This window comes from Somniosus microcephalus, chromosome 1, assembly GCF_052327205.1.
Source record: "Somniosus microcephalus isolate GS21.2 chromosome 1, FLI_Smic_1.0, whole genome shotgun sequence".
Taxonomy (NCBI): Eukaryota; Metazoa; Chordata; class Chondrichthyes; order Squaliformes; family Somniosidae; genus Somniosus; species Somniosus microcephalus.
Genome location: NC_140987.1, coordinates 186,197,140 through 186,217,945, shown reverse-complemented (window position 1 = coordinate 186,217,945; position 20,806 = coordinate 186,197,140). Strand labels below are relative to the sequence as shown.

Here is a 20,806-nt window from a genome sequence, read left to right as displayed (position 1 = left end):
CCACATATGTCGCCCAATCTTCGACTTCATTGTCGAACGCTGTGACACTGCCACTCTTCGGCATCCCTGGGTGTGGTTAGACTGGCTAAAATGGCATCTCCCGCGCTTCCCTTTCTTCCTGCGCTCGCCCTTCTTCTCCGCTGCTGCTTCAAAAATGGCATCTCCCGCACTCTCCCTTCTTCTCCGCGGCTCAAATGGCGTCTCCCGCGCTTCCTTTCTTCCCCCGCGGACGCTACTCAGCCCTTGAGCCCTGACTGCGCTCTGCGCATTTTCCTGTGCACCTCTCTCGTTGCCGCCGCTCAGTCCTGAACCCCGGCTGTGCTTTACCCTCTCTCTCTTTTTGTTTTCCGTCGACGCCGCTCGGTCTTCAACCCCCGGCTGTGCCCTGTGCGCTTTACCCTCTCTCTTACCCCGTCGATGCTGCTCGGCCTTTTCTGTGCCGTCGGTCGGCTCCAGTCGCCGCTGTCCGGGAAGGGTCTGCGCTGTACCTGTTGCCAGCCTGTTGCTGGATCGTCGTAGCTGGAGAACCAAGCCCAGCTCTCAACAGCCTCCCCTGCGATGCTCACTCTCTGCCAGATGACTGGGCGGTTGCTCGTGGTCGACGCCCGTGCTTCTGGCCTCGACTTTCTTCCACTGTCCTCCAGGAGCGAATCCTTGGGAGGAAATGCAGAGTTGCAGGTAGGTTCGAATTGACCTCGTCGCCACTATTAAATCCGTGAATCTTAAGGTATGGTGTTCTTCAATAAATAGACGGAGACTGCAGATCAACAATCAACAGGTGTTTACTGGATGAGGGTAGTCTAATAACTAACAGTACAGATGCCTGCTCAGGGCTTATATACAGGTGTGGTCACTGCCGGTACTACAGTATACAGGAGCTGTAAAAGTAGTTCTCTCTTAAAGGTACATACAATTCAATTCAATTCAATTCAATTCAAATCGCTTTATTGGCATGATAAGGTACATCTTATGTTGCCAAAGCATCAAAATACATTTATGGTTGAACACATAAACACAGATCTATTCATACAGTGTATAAACAGCTTTTTCCCTGAGTGTATAAATATACATTCGCATAATTTATATATACTCTTTTCTTAGGTTTACTGGTTGTCCCTCTGTTTATGGCAAGCTGTAACATAGTGTGCCGCTAGTGTTACACAGTTTCTCTCTTCCCCTAGTAGGTATGGGAGTTTTTGGTCGTCATTCAGATTTCTGAATTCAGGGCATATTTGTGAGAATTTTTGGTAGAAATTCTCCCTGATTCCAGCATTTTTCAAACTACTTGCAGAATGGGCAAATAATTGGCAAATGAAGTTCAACAAAGACAAATGTGAGGTATTACATTTTGGTAGGAAGAATAGGGAGGTCACTTATCACTTGGAGGGTGCAAGTCTAGGTGGGGTAGAGGAACAAAGGGATCCCGGAGTACAAATACACAAATCAGTAAAAGTTGCACCACAGGGTAGCAAGGCCATTAAAAATGCAAACCAAGCACTAGGGTTTATTTCTAGAGGGATAGAATTGAAATGTAGGGAAGTTATGCTAAACTTGTACCGAACCTTGATTAAACCACACTTGGAGTACTGCGTGCATTTCTGGTCACCATATTATAAAAAAGATATAGAGGCACTGGAAAGCGTGCAGAGAAGATTTACAAGGATGACACCAGAAATGCGAGGGTATACATATCAGGAGAGGCTGAACAGGCTGGGTTTCTTTTCTCTTGAAAATGAAGGCTGAAGGGTGACCTAATAGAGGTCTTTAAAATTATGAAAGGTTTTGATAGAGTGGATACAGAGAGAATGTTTCCATTTGTGGGGAAGAGCCTAACTAGAGGCCATCAATATAAGAGAGTCACCAAGAAACCCAATAGGGAATTCAGAAGAAACCTCTTTACCCAAAGAGTGGTGAGAATGTGGAATTCGCTACCACAGGGAGGGGTTAAAGCAAATAGTATAGATGCATTTAATGGGAGGCTAGACAAGCATATGAGGGAGAAGGGAATAGAGGATTATGCTGATAGATTTAGATGAGGAAAGATGGGAGGAGGCTCGAGTGGAGCATAAACGCCGGCATGGACTGGTTGGGTCGAATGGTCTGTTTCTGTGTAATATATCCTATGTAATCCTATGTAAGTGTTTCCTAATTTCACTCCTGAAAGGTCTGGCTCTAATTTTTAGACTATGCCCCCTAGTCCTAGAATCCCCAACCAGCGGAAATAGTTTCTCTCTATCTACCCTATCTGTTCCCCTTAACATCTTGAAAACTTTGAATAGATCACCTCTTAGCCTTCTAAATTCCAGGGAATACAATCTTAGTTTGTGTAATCTCTCCTCGTAACATAACCCTTTGAGTCAGGGTATCATTCCGGATTAATGACACCTGTCCTGAATTGCTCTAATGCTTTGGATAAATCTGCGGAATGTACAAGCAATAGTAATGTAGTCATTCCATTTTTGACAACAACAAGAACAACAACTTTTATTTATATAGCGCCTTTAACGTAGTAAAACATCCCAAAGTGCTTCACAGGAGTATTTTAATACAAAAAATTTGACACCGAGTCACATAAGGAGAAATTAGGGCAGGTGACCAAAGGCTTGGTCAAAGTGGTAGGTTTTAAGGAGCGTCTTAAAGGAGTAAAGAGAGGTTGCGAGACAGAAAGGTTTAGGCAGGGAATTCCAGAGCTTAGGGCCTAGGCAACAGAAGGCACGGCCACCAATGGTTGAGCGATTATTATCAGGGATGCTCAAGAGGGCAGAATTAGAGGAGTGCAGATATCTTGGGGGTTGTGGGGCTGGAGGAGATTACAGAGATAGGGAGGGGCGAGGCTATGGAGGGATTTGAAAACAAGGATGAGAATTTTGAAATTGAGGCATTGCTTAACCGGGAGCCAGTGTAGGCCAGCGAGCACAGGGGTGATGGGTGAACGGGACTTGGCGCAAGTTAGGAAACGGGCAGCCGAGTTTTGGATCACCTCAAGTTTAGGAAGGGTAGAATGTGGGAGGCTAACCAGGAGTGCGTTGGAATAGTCAAGTCTAGAGTAACAAAGGCATGGACGAGGGTTTCAGCAGCAGATGAATGGAGACAAGGGTGGAGATAGGCGATGTTACAGAGGTGGAAATAGGTCGTCTTAGTTATGCTGCGGATATGTGGTCGAAAGCTCATTTCAGGGTCAAGTATGACACCAAGGTTGTGAACAGTGCGGTTCAGCCTCAGACAGATGTTAGGGAGAGGGATGGAGTCAGTGGCTAGAGAACGGAGTTTGTGGTGGAGACTGAAAACAATGGCTTCGGTCTTCCCAATATTTAATTGGAGAAAATTTCTGCTCATCCAGAACTGGATGTCGGACAAGTAGTCTGACAATTTAGAGACCATGGAGGGATCGAGAGAAATGGTAGTGAGATAGAGCTGGGTGTCGTCAGCGTACATGTGGAAACTGACGCAGTGTTTTCGGATGATGTCGCAGAGGGGCAACATGTAGATGAGAAATAGGAGGGGCCAAGGGTAGATCCTTGGGGGACACCAGAGGTAACGATGCGGGAGCGGGAAGAGAAGCCATTGCAGGTGATTCTCTGACAGTTTTGAAATGTTATCGCCCTCTTGTATCCTTTTGAAAAATGTTCTATAATTTCAAAACACAACAGCTTCCAGAAATGTTAATTCCACTACTGAAATGTTTGCATGAAAAGATAGAATTCACAAAATATCTTCTCTGTGAGTGCATGGCATCAAAATGTCTACACAAGCCTAGCTTTATAGAAAACTGGTATATTATTTTCCAAGGGTTTACTTCAGGTTCTTGTTTCCTTGTACTCAGTTTGCAGTTTTCTGAGAATAAAAAGGTATTCAAATATTCAAAACAATTCCTCAGAGTTCATGTCAATGAACGCATCAAAAGCAGAATCAGTCAGATCTAAGGCAGGACTCTGGCAGTTGAAAAAGCAGTATTTATGTATATCGGCCTCTAAGCTTGATGTATGGAAAGTCATAAGTACATACACAGCATATGTTTCCCATTGCTGGCTCCATATTTTAGTGTTCTGTGATTGATAAAAATGGTGTCCCACTAGTCTATGGATTTCATCATCATTGAATATTAGTTACTTAGCTTTTAAAAATACAATTAGCATTTGGTTCAAAAATATGGGCTTCATTCAAAGAGACTCTTTTGTTAATTTATATGTGCTAGGTTTAGAGCTGTTGGGAGATCAAATCTAACTAACATTCTGCCTTACTTATCTGTATCTTGCCATTCAATCAGTAACCAAGTACTGTAGATGACAGTAGGATTGCAATTCTCAGCCAACACTGTGCTGGGGTTCTTAGAAGTTTCTCTGTAGTATCAATGCCAGATTTTCAATTAATAATTTTATTTGAAAATTGCAACTTCTGTGTTTAAATTTAGCTATGCTAGCTATAAATAATGTGCAAAATAAAATATAAAATGAAAAGAAAATATGACAGTATCCTCGGCTCATAACTTTCGCTTCAGTTTAGAATTTGTCTGAGGCTAATCATAAGAAGCTTGAAAAGGAATCTAAGTTACAACTGCAAAAAGTTATGCCTTTTGACATATACCACGTGAGGCTAATCACAAAGGAAAATTGTTTCTTAGTATTTATCAAAGTGAATAGAATGGCTGTTGCTGGGGATAATTCTTCTGGTACTAGTATCTCTGTCCTGATAACATTGAGACTGAGCAGAAAATGAAAAATAGAGAAACAAATAAATTCTTCCATTAAATCTTATTAAAGTCCTCTGTAGTCAGCTGAATGTTTAACTTTTGTACTAATTGGAAGTGGTGCTTGGAGATTACAAAATAGCTTTACACAATTTGGGAATGGATTGCATCAACATGACAAGCCTTTCAACACCAGAAATGTGTTACCTTTTATCTTATCAAGTACCACCCAAAAAATAACATCACAAAATATGTAGCACGCTCAAGGCTGAGCCTTTCTCTGCTGAAAGTTGTTAATAAATATTTCCATATGGCAGTGATTTCAAAAGCTAAATGAGACATAAACATTTTTAATCTGTACAAATAAGAACAGAACTGCAAATGTTGGAAATTGAGGCACTAACACAAAATGCTGGAAATACAGAGCAGGTCTAAATGACAACTCAGTTCTGAGAAAGAGTTTTACAGCTGAAATGCGAACCTGCCCTTTCTCTCTACAATTGCTGACTGGCCGAGTATGCATTAGTAACATTTTCCGTTTTTGTTTCCGATTTCGAGTTTGCAGTTTTATTCATTTTTATTTGTACTGTTTGATTTATTGCCACTTTGCTTCCAGGAATGTCAGCCTTGAAGAAGTTCTGTTCTTCGTGATCTTTATTTGCCTCTTTCATCCTGTTCACCATCATTGTTTGTGACTGAATTTGCCTGAATTCTGTTGTTTTTTGTTTAACAATTTTAACTTATTTATTAAAAAAAGGGTAGAATAGTTCATTGTGTTTTATCTTTGGAATCCATATCCATATTAATATCTAATTAATTTTACACATAGATAATATTAATGGTAACTGTACAGGTTAACATTTAAAAAGTTTGATTTGTAATGCTCAATTTATTATGGCTATTGAAAGGGCACTGCATGATTTGCAAGTCATGATCCCACTTTCAATGAAGGTGCAGTTAAGAAAATTCTGTCAGCATGCAGTAAATTACAACTACCATACTTTTCAAGTTCCATCATGTGCACTATATGGACTAGTCACAGTCAAATGCCACAAAATTAATTTGTGGAGTATCCCTTGTTGCTAGCAAAAATGTACCCATATAATTATATAACAATTATTACTGTGAATTTTAGAGAGCTGCAAAATTTCAGAGATGCAGAGACTGCCATTATAATACTAATGAATTACTATAACTTTCCTTTGCTTGTATCTGACAATAACATGTTTTATATTTCATGTGAGAAATTGCTTGAAAGTCCACCTCAATTGATTTAACACATTCACTTCAGGGCACGCAGCAGAACTAACTGCCTTTATATATACACAATAGTATTCAAATTTCTTTGAAACAAAGCACTTTTGGTTCCAAATGCAGGATTTTTGTCGCACAGAGTCAGCCATTTAAATAATACCTTTGATGAAGTTGTGGCGGTAAAGAAAATCAGTGTGAAATGTTGTTCTTGGTATGTGTACAGTTCCATTTCACAAGAATTAATTTGTTTTTAAAATAGCAAAAAGAACAAGATGTAACAAGAAATACAATCACATCTTTTGATATGTGATAGCTCAAAATCAATTTATATTTTTGATTTATTAGTCTTCTAAATATTTAATATTATTATAGTAGAAATGTGTACGATTTACAAACAGACACTATAACGCCTGCCCCGAGCCTGTAGACTTCTAAAGTAATTTAGTATTTGCTATTTGCACATAAAGACACCACAATAGATTTACAGAATTCATTTTCAAATGCTGTACAAAGTTTACTCACAGTCTTTAAAGACAAATGCAGGATTTTTGTCAGGCAGCAGCGAGAAGATTATATCGTGCAGAGATTTCAGTCTATTATCCATCTTGTGCCTGTCTTCTCCAGATTACATACAAGCTGTTCCCTCATGCCTGAATTATTCTAGCTCTGCACGGAGCTGCTGTGGAAGTCTACTGATGCAGTATGGACGAGTAAGGCTTGTTGTATACATCTGCCAATCAGACATTGAGTAGTCTGAAAAGTTTACTCCAGGGGTCCTTATCCCTGGCTTGCTCACCTTTGTAGTATGGTGAGCTAATTAGCTGTAAGGCTATCTGACAAGCTTCATTTCAACTGTTGCATCCTATTTGATGTACACACCCACTGACAGCCACTTAATCATGTGAAAGAAATTCCTTGCCTGACCCAGCAGTCAAAGACTTTGCTTGTTTCAGTGTTTTGAAGCACCGATATGTGTCTGCTTAGTGGGAGTTGAACACCTCAAACTGCCTAATTACGATTACCATGAAAGCTAACATCAAACCTCTGTGTCTGCAGGAAGGAAATGAGGGGAGTTTAATAGAAATACGAAATATAACTGAGTTTCATCTGTTACCTTAAATCAAAAAATGTGCAGTGAATTTCCAGTTAGCATAATGATCGAAACTAGACATTGAATCCTTTGGCCTCGCCAAAGTAAAATGCTTTTGTTTCAATAGCTGTCTTCTTGTTGGAAAAGCTGTTGCTGATCTGGATGAAAGCATAGACAGCATGGATCACCTCCATTTCATTCTGCACTCCAGACCTCCTGCACTAGGTCCGACTCCAGAATGAATGGTGTTTTTAAAGCCTTTCCACCCATGTCTCAAAAATACAGAATGACATCAATTTAGAAATTTCACAGCCCTGTCTGAGGGATTAGAATTTCCACAATCATTGCCTAGAATCAAACCTTGACATTGCTGAATGCGCACTGTTTATTTTGAATAGATATATGCAGCTTTTTATCATAGAACTTCTACATTATTTTTGCAGTTGAGTATTATGAAATAAGCTTAGAGAAATGGAAACAAAACACAATATTTATGTCATAGTTTAATGTCAATAGGATAAAACTATGATAATCTTTTTCTTTAAATTCCAAGAGAAATGCCACTCCAATCAGTCCTCAAGTAATTAAATACATGATACTTTATTTAAAAAAAATGCAATAATATTGCTGATGTTGATGATCAACTATGAAATAATACTGTTCAAATGAAAGGTCATTAACCTGAAACGTTAACTCTGTTTCTCTCTCCACAGATGCTGCCTGACCTGCTGAGTGTTTCCAGCATTTTCTGTTTTTATTTTATGAAATAATATTGTTCTCCATTATGTCTGCAGTTACATTAACAAACCCCCTTGAATTAACTGTCAGTTGCAATATTAGGCATCACAGATGTTGCTGTAGGAAGGCAGTTGTCTTTCTCAAAAGAGCATGCCCTATTGCACAACGTTATAAGACTATAATCCAGTCTATCAGAGCAGAGCAGTGAATGACAAATAAGTTCTGAGTAAATGTTGTTGCTTTGTAAGAATATGTGCTTCAGTTTCTTTATGATTTAGCCTTAGTTTTTACTTTCAAGGACCTTGGATTTAGGTGGTCATGAAGTCAAAGATCTCATCGATGCTGACACTGGAAAGTGGGGCTGATTTCGACCCGTAAAAACAATAGCCCCAAAAATCTGCAGGCCACGATCCTGGTGGTTATACTGAGATCACATCCACCGGAGATTGCGGGGTCAGTGGGAGAGCACCTAATTTAAATGGGATTGGCAGTGCCATACTACTATGGGCGCATATCCAGTGCCCACTTACCCCATTCAGTAGAAATACTGGCGCCTGTTTGCCATTGGGAGGGGATTGCCCAGCCCCACCCACCCCACCCCCAGACCCCTTTGTGTGTCCCCCTCAGCTCCCTGTGTAAGGGGACTGACCTAGATTTGGGTTGTAAAAGAAAATTTGCTCCTCCTTAATCTTTCTGGTGAGGCCCACTTATGCCCATCTGGAGTTCGGTACACCTCAACTCACTTGTACCAGCCTCAGCTCCTACACTGGGACTCCCGATGATGGGTGAAACTAGAACTAGGGGGCATAGTCTTAGAATAAGGGGCTGCTCTTTCAAAACTGAGATGAGGAGGAACTACTTCACTCAGAGGGTGGTAGGTCCATGGAATATGCTGCCCCAAAAAGCTGTAGAAGCTACATCATTACATAAATTTAAAACAGAAATAGACAGTTTCCTAGAAGTAAAGGGAATTAAGGGTTACGGGGAGCGGGCAGGAATTTGGACATGAGTCTAGGTTCGGATCGGTCATGGCCCTGTGGGTAGCGGAGCGGGCCCAGGGGCCGTGTAGCCTGATCCTGCTCCTATTTTGTGTGTCTAATTCTGTTAGATTCAGGAGATGGTTCTGTGATAGTAGATTGGCGGTTAGGATCAGATCAGCCATGATCTTATTGAATGGCGGAGCAGGCTCGAGGGGCCGATTGGCCTACTCCTGCTCCTATTTCTTATGTTCTTATGTTCTTATGACCCAGCTGAGCCAGCAAAATGGGAATTCCTGGCATAAGGAATCCTCAGCCCGAGGTCTGCTCCCGGACCTTGTCCCACCACCCCACCCCCACCCCCCAGAATTAAAGCAAGAGTCCGTTAGAACCCAGAGGAAATTCAGGGCCAATATGTCTAAGCCACCAGATATTGATGATAGGCACTCATCTGCCTACAGCTGGAGCAAACATTTCCAGAGATGACTGCATTGAGACAGAGGGCTGCACCCAGGTTGTCTGATGACACCCTCCATATGCTTGAGGAGGAAGTCAGAGCACACAGGGAGGTCCTCTTCCCTTCTAATGGGCGGAAGAGACCTCCCCAGGAGACCAAAAGAGCTTGGCACCAAATAGCTGAGGTGGTCAACAGCAGCGATGTTGTGAGGAGGACCTGGGTGCAGTGCTGCCAAGCTTTGACAGGTTTTGTGAGCGCGATGTCTGAAATATGCAGAGAATGGAGGAGTCCATTTCCAAAATGAGCCCCACCATGTCGCAGGCGATGGCAACTGTAGGCTGTTCCATGGATAGGATGGCCACCTGCATGGAGCAGCTAATGCACCACTCACAGGAGCACATGGTCTCAATGGAGAATAGATGGCAGAGGCTCATAGACCTCCTGTCTAGGAGGGATGTCAACGTAGACGTGGGTCCTCAGGGCCCCACTGCTTCTTGCTAGCAGGGAAGTGCAGGTGGCCCATGAGAGGGATGATGATAAAAGGGGGCATGGAAGTGGGGGCTCTTCTCAGAGCGCTCCCACTTCTCCCTCATTCCCACTACCTCAGTCAGAGCCCCAGATGCCTCCTCGGACTGTGCTGGCCGAGTCTGCCCCTGCACAGTCACAGGAGGAGCAGACTTTGGCAGGGCCATCATAGGCTCCAAAATCCAGAGGACATCCGCCAAGAGTGTCTAAGCAGTCGCAGCAGGGAAGTGAGCAGGCTGCCTCTACCTCTGCTGAAGCCACAGGGGTAGCACCTCATAGAAGCACGTGTAAGAGAAAGATGACACACAAGTTGATTCACAAGGGTAGCCACTTGGGTGTTTTGTTCAATGTTTCTGTAAAGTTTCCGTTAATGTAACATCACACATACAAATCTTTATTTTCACCACTTTCCGGTCATGGACAAATTTGTGTGCACCTTTGGAAGTGGCTTATTGAGTTGGAGTGAATGGTGAGACATAGGGGTCGATTTTAACTCAGCCGTGAGGCGGGCTTTGAGGCGTGTGGGGGGGGGTTAAAATCGCAAACACTGGGGGTCGGGATCCCCCCCCAGCCTGGTTCCTGACCCCGAGACATTTTAACCCAGGCGTGTCTGATGGTCTCGAATCAGTCCCGCCTGCAACAGGTCTTTAGGGCCCTTAAACAGCACTAATTGGCCTTTATAGTCCCATTTTAACGGACCCTTCTCCCACGTAAAACACGCCTGGTGGGGATCATGCCTGTGAAACCTGGCGTGAGCACTATTGGCTTGCTGACTATCAGCTGCAGCTCAACCATGAAAGAGGAGATTTGATCAGTCATCATTTGCAGGTGGCAGGACTTTGTTGTTTCAGGCCTGGGGCAACTTTTACCAGGCTTAACCAAACCTGCGGAAGGTTGGAGCCTCACACACATCTCCAGTATGAACTCCTGGGAAACCCCTCTCGCCACCCTCACTCAGCACTTCCTCAACGGAGGCATATACCAGAAGCATGGGAGCCATTTATTTCCTTCCCTTCTGGGCATTAGATGAGCTCGAACACCAGCTGCGGCACCAGCAGAACCAGGAACAACAGCAACAGCAACAGGAGCGCCAGGCTGCTGCTCACCCACCTGAAGCTGCACAGGCCAGAAGGGGCCAGGGCTTGGAAGTGGCTTGAGAGCACCTTGCTGCACATCAGGGGGCCGTGGGGACCCGTATTTGCACTGGCAGTCCTACTCAGAGGACTTCCATGAAGATCTGGTTTCTCTGTTCAATAGATGCCCATCGCTCCTCAAGAGATGTCATTCTATTATGAACACTCACCATGTTTTCCATACCCTGGTGACTTCTCTCCTCCATGAAGGCTGCCATCCTTTCCATGGTGATGCGTTCATGCGCCAAAGACTCCACAAAGGCTCTGCTCATGTTCGCTATGGACTCCCCCATTCGCTCCACACTCACAGCGACCCTGGAGACAAAACCTGCCAGAGAATCCTGCATCTGTTCCTGGAGTTCCAGCTCCGCTGATCTTATGAATGGGCCCAGAGGCAGAGGGTCGACATGCAGCTGAGCCGAGCTGGCAGAGTCCTGTGCCCTCCGACTAGCACTCTCCACTGCTGTCCCTGTCTCCACAATCTGCTGATGCTCACTTGTGAGCTGTGATACACCAGGTGACAACACTACTCTATGTCCTGAAGGTCCCACCGAGGTGTGAGTGTCTGCGCTGGTGCTGGGTGCGCTGAATTCTGCTGATGCTGCGCCCTCAGAGGTTGCAGATTCCTCTGAGGAGTCTGGCTGCTCAGGCTCTTCCTCCTGGACAGTGGGGACGGGGGCTCTGGATGGTCCTGTGGGGGAGTGAAGGAAAGTGTTAGAGATGTGTGGTCAAGGTTACATGCACATTGCATGTTGCAGATGATCATAGGTCCATCTGTTATAGCTTCAGAATCATTATCAGTGACTCATGTAATGTCAATGAGAGAGATGGAAAACTATTCTGTCACCAGCTTGCTGTGATGCACCCGTCTGTCCATCCCCCACTTGCGCCTCATCCTCCAGTCCTACGTTCTCCAGGACCGCCTGCTCCCAGGGGGTGAAGTGGGCTACTGCTGTCCTCGCTCGTTCTCTTTTATTGTGAGCTCTCTTTTCCTGCAATGAGGGAGACAAGTGGAGTTTGAGTGAGAATGAAGGAGTGAGTGTAGAGAATCCATAGCATAGATGCTTAGAAGGAGACAAAGATGGAGTGAGGTGGCAAGACCAAGTGCCCTCCCTATGTGTTGTCAGTTCTTTTCATAGCATCAGAGTGATAGGGAGTGTGAGGGCTGCATAGTCAAATAGTTAGGTGAATGTGAGCATAGAGAGAGAGGAAATGGGTAAGGGTGCATGGATGTCAGTGTCAAGTGGGATGTGGAGGAAGAGATTGCTAATGCTGAGTGCTGGTGAGGAGAGGCAATGGAGATCAGATTGAGAGTGATGGGAACTTCATACTCACTTTTCCAGTGTGCTGAAGGTCATGAAATCTCTTCCTGCACTGCATCCAGGTTCTGCAGGTATCCTATAAGGAGTTGACCTCCTCTGCCACTTGCAGCCACGCAGCCTTTGTCTGCTGGGGAGGCATCTTCCTCCCTGATGAAGGGAAGAGCACCTCCTTGTGAGCGCTTGCTCCCTCCACTAAAGCCTGCAGGGCAACGTCGTCAAAACGGGGTGCAGACCTCAGTCTTTCTCTTGCCATTCTGCTTCCAGCTCAGTGTATCAGCAAATGCTAAAAGGTTGGCAGCCTGCAGAAGAAGCAAGGCTTGTTGCAGACCCTAAATGCAGCAGCAATAATGACGTCATATTATGCGACTTTCTGACTGGAAATACTCATTTGCCAAGGGTCCCCACACGTTGGAAATCAATTGGCCAATTGAGTTAAAATTGCATCAATCTCACACACCCATTTAGATTCATGTGGGAAACACCAAATTGGGGAACCCGACAATTCCCCGTACCTGAGTTAAAATCGAGCCCATAATGTTACCTCCAGCAATGGTGGTCATTGTAGGGACGCTTTATGGTGTTGCTGTGGGGTGGTGCCAACCTGGCATAACATGTGGCAGCTATATATGGCTGTAATGCATAAAGTTAAGTAAATCTGCCCATGATGAGCCCATCCCTGGCCTCCCGAGCAGCAGTGTGGTCGGGTGCTGTTGGGATCTGGTCCGCAGGTTCCTCCAGCTCCTGCTCCTCTTCATCTTCCAGCTGATGCTCCTCCTCCTCCTCCTGCTCTTCCTCCTCTGAAGAGGCTGTGACCTCGGTGCATTGCTCCTCATGCAGCGCTAATCCTCACTGCTGTGCTATGTTGTGCAGGGCGCAGGCAACCACAATGATTCTGGAGATCCTGGCTGGTGCGTACTGAAGGGCTCCTCCACATCTGTCAAGGCATCTGAAGTGCATTTTCAACATGCCTATTGTCTGCTGTATAACACATCTGGTGGAAATGTGGCTTTTATTATATCTCTCCTCAGCCTCAGTACTTGGCCTCCTCAAGGGTGTCATGAGCCACGTCTTCAATGGATAGCCCTTGTCTCCAAACAGCCAACCAAAATGTCTGTTTGGAGGAGCGAAGAGCTGAGGGAGGCTGGACTGGCGCAGGACGAAAGAGTCATGGCAGCTGCCAGGGAATTTGGCGCACACATGCATGATGATCATCCTATGGTTGCAGACCAGCTGCACATTAAGGGAGTGAAAGCTCTTGCGGTTGATAAAGACTCCTGGGTTATGATGGGGTGCCCTGATGGCCACATGTGTGCAGTCGGTGAAGCCGTGCACCTATGGGAAGCCAGCCAGAGCTGCAAAGCCGAGCGCCCGCTCGGTAACACTGGCTTCATCAGTGGCAAAGTTGACCTAATTGACTGACTTGTCAAAGAGGGTGTTCTGGACTTATTACATGCAGATAGCACCCTCTGGTGGTAGTTATTGTATAGCAGTGTTAGTATACTGCAAGAGGTCAGTTGACCTCTTGTTCCTGTTTGAACCCAGAAGTAGAATCCCAGGAAGAACCTGACTGAGTAATGGAGAATCTTCCATGAGGGATTCTCAACCTAGTGCCATCTCATCTCATATGCTAGGCCAGACGCAATATCTGTGAGTATCTTTGTTTGTTAACATGATAGCAACTTTGTCAGTGTAGTATTTGACAATACCTTGTTTATAAAAAGTTATTAGTTGGTATTTACAGAAGTTTAGTTCAAGGGACATTTAGTTATACAATTAGTCTATTCTATTGTTATAAATATGTTTATATCTTATGTAACATCTAATTTATAGTACTCGGTTCTATGTACAAAACATACTTTGTCTTTGTTTACAGTTTCACAAATTTGTTCAAGTAAAGCTTCAAAACAGCAAATCGGCTTCTCGAGGAATTATTTGACTAAGTTTTTAACTTGCTGGATAACTAGATAGGAGCACATCTAGTGAGACCAGTACAGTGAAAAGATAACAATAAAGCTAGCTGTGAAGAGCGGAGCAGCATGAACTCAGAGTAGGCCATCATGACAGAGCCAGCTTAAGTCTTCACCTTGTACACCACACTTACCTCACATCAACATGTCAGAAGATAATACCGAAAACGCTACTCAGCGAGTAGAAGACCTTAAACAGTCAGACGAAACTGTAGAATGTGACAATCGGTCTATAAGCTCCGGTTACTACAGATCGCAAGCTGGTTCACGGTCATCAGGTGGTTCTAGAGTAAGCATGGCCATCGCCAAAGCATGGGCTAAGCTGGAAGTAGCTCAAGCCAGAGCTGCGCATGCCAACAGAGAAATAGAAATAAAAGTAGATCAAGCTGAGCTGCGAGCTGAACTCTAAGCTGATCAGGCCCGTCTCCAAGCTGGTCAGGCCCGTCTCCAAGCTAATCAGGCCCGTCTCCAAGCTGATCAGGCCCGTCTCCAAGCTGAACTCCAAGCCGGCCAGGCCCAACTCCAAGCTGATCAGGCCCGTCTCCAAGCTGAACTCCAAGCCGGCCAGGCCCAACTCCAAGCTGATCAGGCCCGTCACCAGGTTGGATGCCAGGCTGTACAGGCCCGTCTCCAAGCCACATTAGACGCTCTGCAGCAACAAAAAGAGATAGATGCTGCATTAGCTGAGGCACAAGTATTCGAGGCAATTTTGGAGGGAGCTGATCCCGAGACAGCTTACAAACCTTTAATTCCCGTTCCACGGCAGAGTCGACGACAGCGCACCAGAGATTACGTGAGCACCATGCCGACATACAGTTTACGAGAGAGAGGGATGTAGGCCTGCACATCTCTACAGACGCAAGCACTTCATGTAACATGCCCCAAGTTGCCAACCAAGGTCAAAGTAGACAGCATGCCTCAAGCCGCAGAATCTCCCCCAGCAAAACGGAAGACACGGTGCAGAGGAATAGAACGCTGAAGAGAGAAAGTCAGCAGCAGACCCCCTTTCGTTTCCTTGAGACCCCCAACAGAGCCCCTACTCAAGGCAACCCTGGCACAGGTCCCAGCACCTACGACCTTGCCAAATACCTTGCACGCAGCCAGCTGGTGACTACAGGGTTAACCAAGTTTGATGACAGGCCAGAGAATTATCGGGCTTGGAAGTCCTGCTTCCACGATGCCATTATCGGGCTTAGACCTGTCGGCAGGAGAAGAGCTCGGCCTCCTTATCAAATGGCTCGGCCCAGAGTCCGCCGGACAGGTACGCAGAATAAAAGCGGTCAATGTGGGACATCCGCCAGCGGGGTTGAAGATGGCTTGGGCGAGGCTGGAAGAAAGCTACGGCTCACCTAAAGCCATTGAAAGGGCTCTCTTTGACAGGTTGGAGTTGACGAATAAGGAACCCCAGAAGCTCCGCGACCTTGGAGATCTGCTGTCGGAACTCGAAGCCGCAAAGCAGGACGGCTACCTACCCGGCCTATCGTACTTAGACACTTCCAGAGGGGTAAGACCCATCATTGAGAAGCTTCCATTTATCCTGCAGGAGAAATGGATATCGTTTGGGTCAAAGTTCAAGCTAAAGCACAACGTTACATTCCCACCATTCTCTGCGTTTGCCAAATTCATCCGTAAAGAAGCCAAAGCCAGGAACAACCCCAGCTTCAACCTCTGCTCCTCCCACACAGCACTTGGCAGAAGAGACAAGTTTGACAGACATGGAAAGACACCAATATCTGTCTACAAAATGCAAGTGTCTTCAACCGAGAACACGAAGGGTCAGAAGAAATCTGAGGATATGAGCAAACAATGCCCCATCCACAACAAGCCGCATCCATTAAAGAAGTGCAGAGGCTTCAGAGAGGTGTCCCTGGAAGACCGCAAACAGTATCTCAAAGAGAATTCTATGGCCTAGAAATTCAGTTTGGGGCGGCCAGCTCGCTCGCGCCCAGAAAGTACCGCTGCGCGCGGAGTCACTTGCGCCCGCCGGAAATTCAGTTTCAGCGCCCCAACTTGAAGGCAGCCGCTATTCAAGGGTTTCGGCGCCCTCGCTTGGGGCGCTGTAACTGAATATCGGCGCGCTAGGTGCCGCAGCGCCACCCGCTGCGGAGCGGCAGGCTGCGGTACTGCAGGCCTTCCTCCCTCTCTTAAGGGGGAGGTGCCTGCAACAGCGAGATCGCCGCTCGCTAGTGCCGGCAAATGAGCCCGGCACCACGGAGAAGTGCCGGGCTCCCGGAAAACAGCTGGCAATGCCGCAGGGGGGGGTGGTGGTGGAGGAGGCCGGGGAAGGAGGTGCGGGCAGGCGGCCGCCGAAAAAGCGGCTGACTGCACCTCCGCCTTAACTCGCCCCACTAACGCTACAGGACGGCCCCGTTTTCTGATCGCTGTTTGCGGCCGCTGCGGAAGAGGCGGCCGCAACTAAATATGGCGGTCGGGCCGGTAGCGGGGCGGTAGCGGGGCACTGCGCACACCGATGACGTCATCGGTGGCGGCGCAGCGCTACTGGCTAACGCCGCCATTACTGCAGCGCTGAATATCGGCGAAAGCTCAGCAAGTGGCGCAAAAGCCCTCTTTGGGCGAAAACTGGGCGCAAAGCCTACTGAATTTCTAGCCCTATATGTTTCAAGTGCTGCTCTTCCACGAACCATCTCGCCAAGAACTACAAGGTAGATGCAAAATGCACAGAATGTGAAAGTGATCGGCACATTTCAGCACTCCACCCAGGCCCAGCTCCTTGGAAGTCAGAGTCGCCTCCTCCCGCCTCAGAGCATGGCGGGGAGAGAGAGGGAGATGCCTGTCCGGAGATTACATCCAAGTGCACCGAGGTGTGTGGAGAAGGAGTGAGCGCAAGAGCATGCTCCAAGATATGCCTCGTTAACGTGTACCCTGTAGGACATCGCCAAGAATCTGAAAAGATGAATGCCATACTAGACGAACAAAGCAATCGTCCTCTAGCAAGATCCGAGTTCTTCGACATCTTCAAGGTCAAAGGAAGTTCGTCGCCTTACACGTTGAAGACGTGTGCTGGACTTTCAGAGACAGCCGGCAGGAGGGCCTGCGGTTATGTTGTTGAGTCAGCCGATGGGAAGATTAGCCTCCCCCTTCCTACACTCATCGAATGTAATCAAGTCCCCGACAACCGTTCTGAGATTCCCACTCCGAATGCAGCTCATCATCACCGTCATCTGAGACGCATTGCAGACGAGATCCCACCTCTTGATCCAGATGCAGGCATACTTCTGTTGTTGGGAAGGGACATCCTGAGCGTACATAAGATAAGGAAACAGATCAACGGTCCACATGATGCCCCTTTTGCCCAAAGGCTAGACCTCGGCTGGGTCGTTGTTGGAGATGTGTGCCTCAAGGGCGCTCACAAGCCATCTCAGGTGAGCACACTCAAGACTTTCATCTTGGAGAATGGTCGTCCAAGCTACCTTACCCCATGCAGTAGTCAGATCCGAGTGACAGAGAAGTTCAATCATACGGCCCAGCCTCAGAAAACCCCAGTGCTGATCTCCGCAGACAGCACACAGATGATGCTCACTGGAGAGAACCCGGGTCAGTCAGTCTTCTGTCGCACCACCAACGACCACAAACTTGCTCCATCGATCGATGACATGAGATTCCTCCAGATTATGGACAATGAGGTCTCTTGTGACAGCTCTAACAGCTGGGTTGCACCCTTACCCTTCCAGAACCCCAGACGATGGCTGCCGAACAACAGGGAGTATGCCTATAATCGTCTTAACTCACTCCGTCGCACACTAGAGAAGAAGCCGAAGATGAAAGCACACTTCCTAGAGTTTGTCAAGAAAATGCTTGTCAACGATCATGCAGAGATAGCTCCTCCACTCCAGGAAGGCCAAGAGTGTTGGTACCTCCCTTCCTTCGGAGTCTATCACCCCAAAAAGCCGGAACAGATCCGCATGGTGTTTGACTCCAGTGCACCATATCAGGGAGTCTCTCTCAACAACGTACTCCTCACAGGGCCTGATCTCAACAACAGCCTCTTGGGGGTACTCATGAGATTCAGGAAAGAGCCTGTCACCATCACTGCCGATATCCAGCACATGTTTCACTGCTTTGTGGTGAGAGAAGACCACAGAGACTTCCTCCGCTTCCTGTGGTATCGCGACAACGACCCCAACAGAGACATTGTGGACTACAGAATGCGTGTTCATGTCTTCGGGAATAGCCCGTCCCCTGCTGTCACCATATATGGACTGAGGAGGGCTGCCAAGGAAGAAGAAGATGACTTTGGCAGTGATGTGAGAGGGTTCATCGAACACGAGTTCTATGTCGACGACGCACTGAAGTCATTCCCGACCGAAGCAGAGGCCATCAGTACCCTCGGACGAGCCCAGGAACTACTTGCACTATCCAACCTCAGGCTGCATAAGATAGCCTCTAACAGACCAGCAGTGATGGAGGCATTCCCCCCTGAAGATCGTGCTAAGGACATCAAAGATCTAGACCACTTCACTGAGGACCTGCCCCTACAGCGTAGCCTAGGAGTGTCTTGGAAAATAGCAACAGACACGTTCACGTTCCAAGTCCTAGACGCCAAGAAACCCTTCACACGTAGAGGAGTGCTCTCAACAGTCAACAGCCTATACGACCCTCTCGGCTCCTTAGCCCCTGTCATCATACAAGGCAGGCTGCTCCTCAGGGAACTCTCCACACGTGCTGAAGAGTGGGATTCACCTCTCCCTGAAGAGATGGAAACAGAGTGGGACAGATGGAGAGACTCACTTCAAGACTTACAGGAGATCCGAATACCTCGCTCCTATACGTCCTTCTCTCCCTCAAATGCCCAATTCAAAGAGCTTTGTGTCTTTGCAGACGCATCCGCTAAGGCCATTGCAGGTGTGGCTTATCTGAAGGTCACCACTCAAGATGGACAAAGCAAAGCCCGCTTCGTCTTTGGTAAGGCCAAGTTGGCACCTCAGCCAGACCTCACCATACCCAGATTGGAACTGTGCGCAGCAGTATTAGCAGTTGAGATTGCAGAGTTCATAGTAGAGGAGATTGATCTGAAGTTCGACAGCATCACATATTATATAGACAGCAAAGTGGTGCTAGGTACATCCATAACCAAAGTAGACAGTTCTATGTATACGTGAACAACAGGGTCCAATGTATTCGACAGTCCACATCCCCCGACCAGTGGAGGTACGTCCCCACAGACCTGAAGCCAGCTGACCATGGGTCTAGATCTGTAACAGCGTCCCTTCTCAGCAGCACGGCTTGGCTGTCAGGACCTGCTTTTTTTCAGGATCCGTCCCCGCACTTCTCTGAACTCAATGAGTCATTTGACCTCCTCAACCCTGTTTCTGACTCCGAGATACGCCCACAAGTCACAGCGAACATTACTCAAATCTCTAAGGACCTGATGAGCACCAAACGCTTCGAGCGTTTCTCCAAATGGAACACTCTCATAAAGATGGCAGCACGCCTAACCCACATAGCTCATACCTTCTCCCAGTCTACACAAGAGAGTAGCTGCCATGGGTGGCACCTCTGTCGTAAGAGTCCCTCTGAAGAGGAGCTCAAGAGAGCCAAAATCCTTGTGATGAAGAGTGTCCAACGCGAGTGTTACTCAGAAGAGTTGAAGTGCATAGCAGCAGAATGCAACCTACCCCCTCACAGCAGTCTACGGAAGCTGCATCCTATCGTTGACACCGACGGACTGTCTCTGAGGTGGCCCTTCTTTTGTCACCAGAGGACTCCAGTGACAAGTAAAGTTAGGATTATGTGGAGTCGCTAACGACCCCAGACGGGAGTGTTCTGGACTTATTACATGCAGATAGCACCCTCTGGTGGTAGTTATTGTATAGCAGTGTTAGTATACTGCAAGAGGTCAGTTGACCTCTTGTTCCTGTTTGAACCCGGAAGTAGAATCCCAGGAAGAACCTGACTGAGTAATGGAGAATCTTCCATGAGGGATTCTCAATCTAGTGCCATCTCATCTCATATGCTAGGCCAGATGCAATATCTGTGAGTATCTTTGTTGTTAACATGATAGCAACTTTGTCAGTGTAGTATTTGACAATACCTTGTTTATAAAAAGTTATTAGTTGGTATTTACAGAAGTTTAGTTCAAGGGACATTTAGTTATACAATTAGTCTATTCTATTGTTACAAATATGTTTATATCTTATGTAACATCTAATTTATAGTACTCGGTTCTATGTACAAAACATACTTTGTCTTTGTTTACAGTTTCACAAATTTGTTCAAGTAAAGCTTCAAAACAGCAAACCGGCTTCTCGAGGAATTATTTGAATAAGTTTTTAACTTGCTGGATAACTAGATAGGAGCACGTCTAGCAAGACCAGTACAGAGGGCATCGGTGACCTGTGTGATGCATCTGTGGGCGGCCGACTGCGAGATGCCGCAAATGTCTGCTGCAGATCCCTGGAAGGAGCCTGAGGTGATGAAGTTGAGGGAGCTGGTGACTTTGACAGCAACTGGTAAGGCATGTCCACTCTCTCCTCTGGGCTGCAGGTCTTGCTCCAGCAATCTGCAAATGTCTGTGATGACCTGGTGCGATAGCCTGAGCCTCCTTTGACACTGGTGCTCAGTCATGTTGTGGAAGCTCACCCTCTGCCTGTATACCCTGTGTTGGCGTATCACCTCTGGCCTGTGCAGCATCAAGT

General features: G+C 46.6%; 1 protein-coding gene across 2 annotated transcripts in view; it reads right to left on the bottom strand.

Annotated features, from left to right (window-relative positions):
* Positions 1 to 6,872, bottom strand: part of LOC147124504 (protein limb expression 1 homolog) — a 135,133-nt gene extending 128,261 nt beyond the window's left edge. The window contains exon 1 of one of the 2 annotated variants that reach the window (XM_085988096.1): positions 6,464 to 6,872. In XM_085988096.1, the coding sequence (XP_085844222.1) occupies positions 6,464 to 6,545 (82 nt within the window). In that variant the 5' untranslated portion in view covers positions 6,546 to 6,872. The remainder of the gene's footprint in view (positions 1 to 6,463) is intronic. The other variant, XM_085988089.1, reaches the window with a different exon arrangement.
* Positions 6,873 to 20,806: the final 13,934 nt, after the last annotated feature.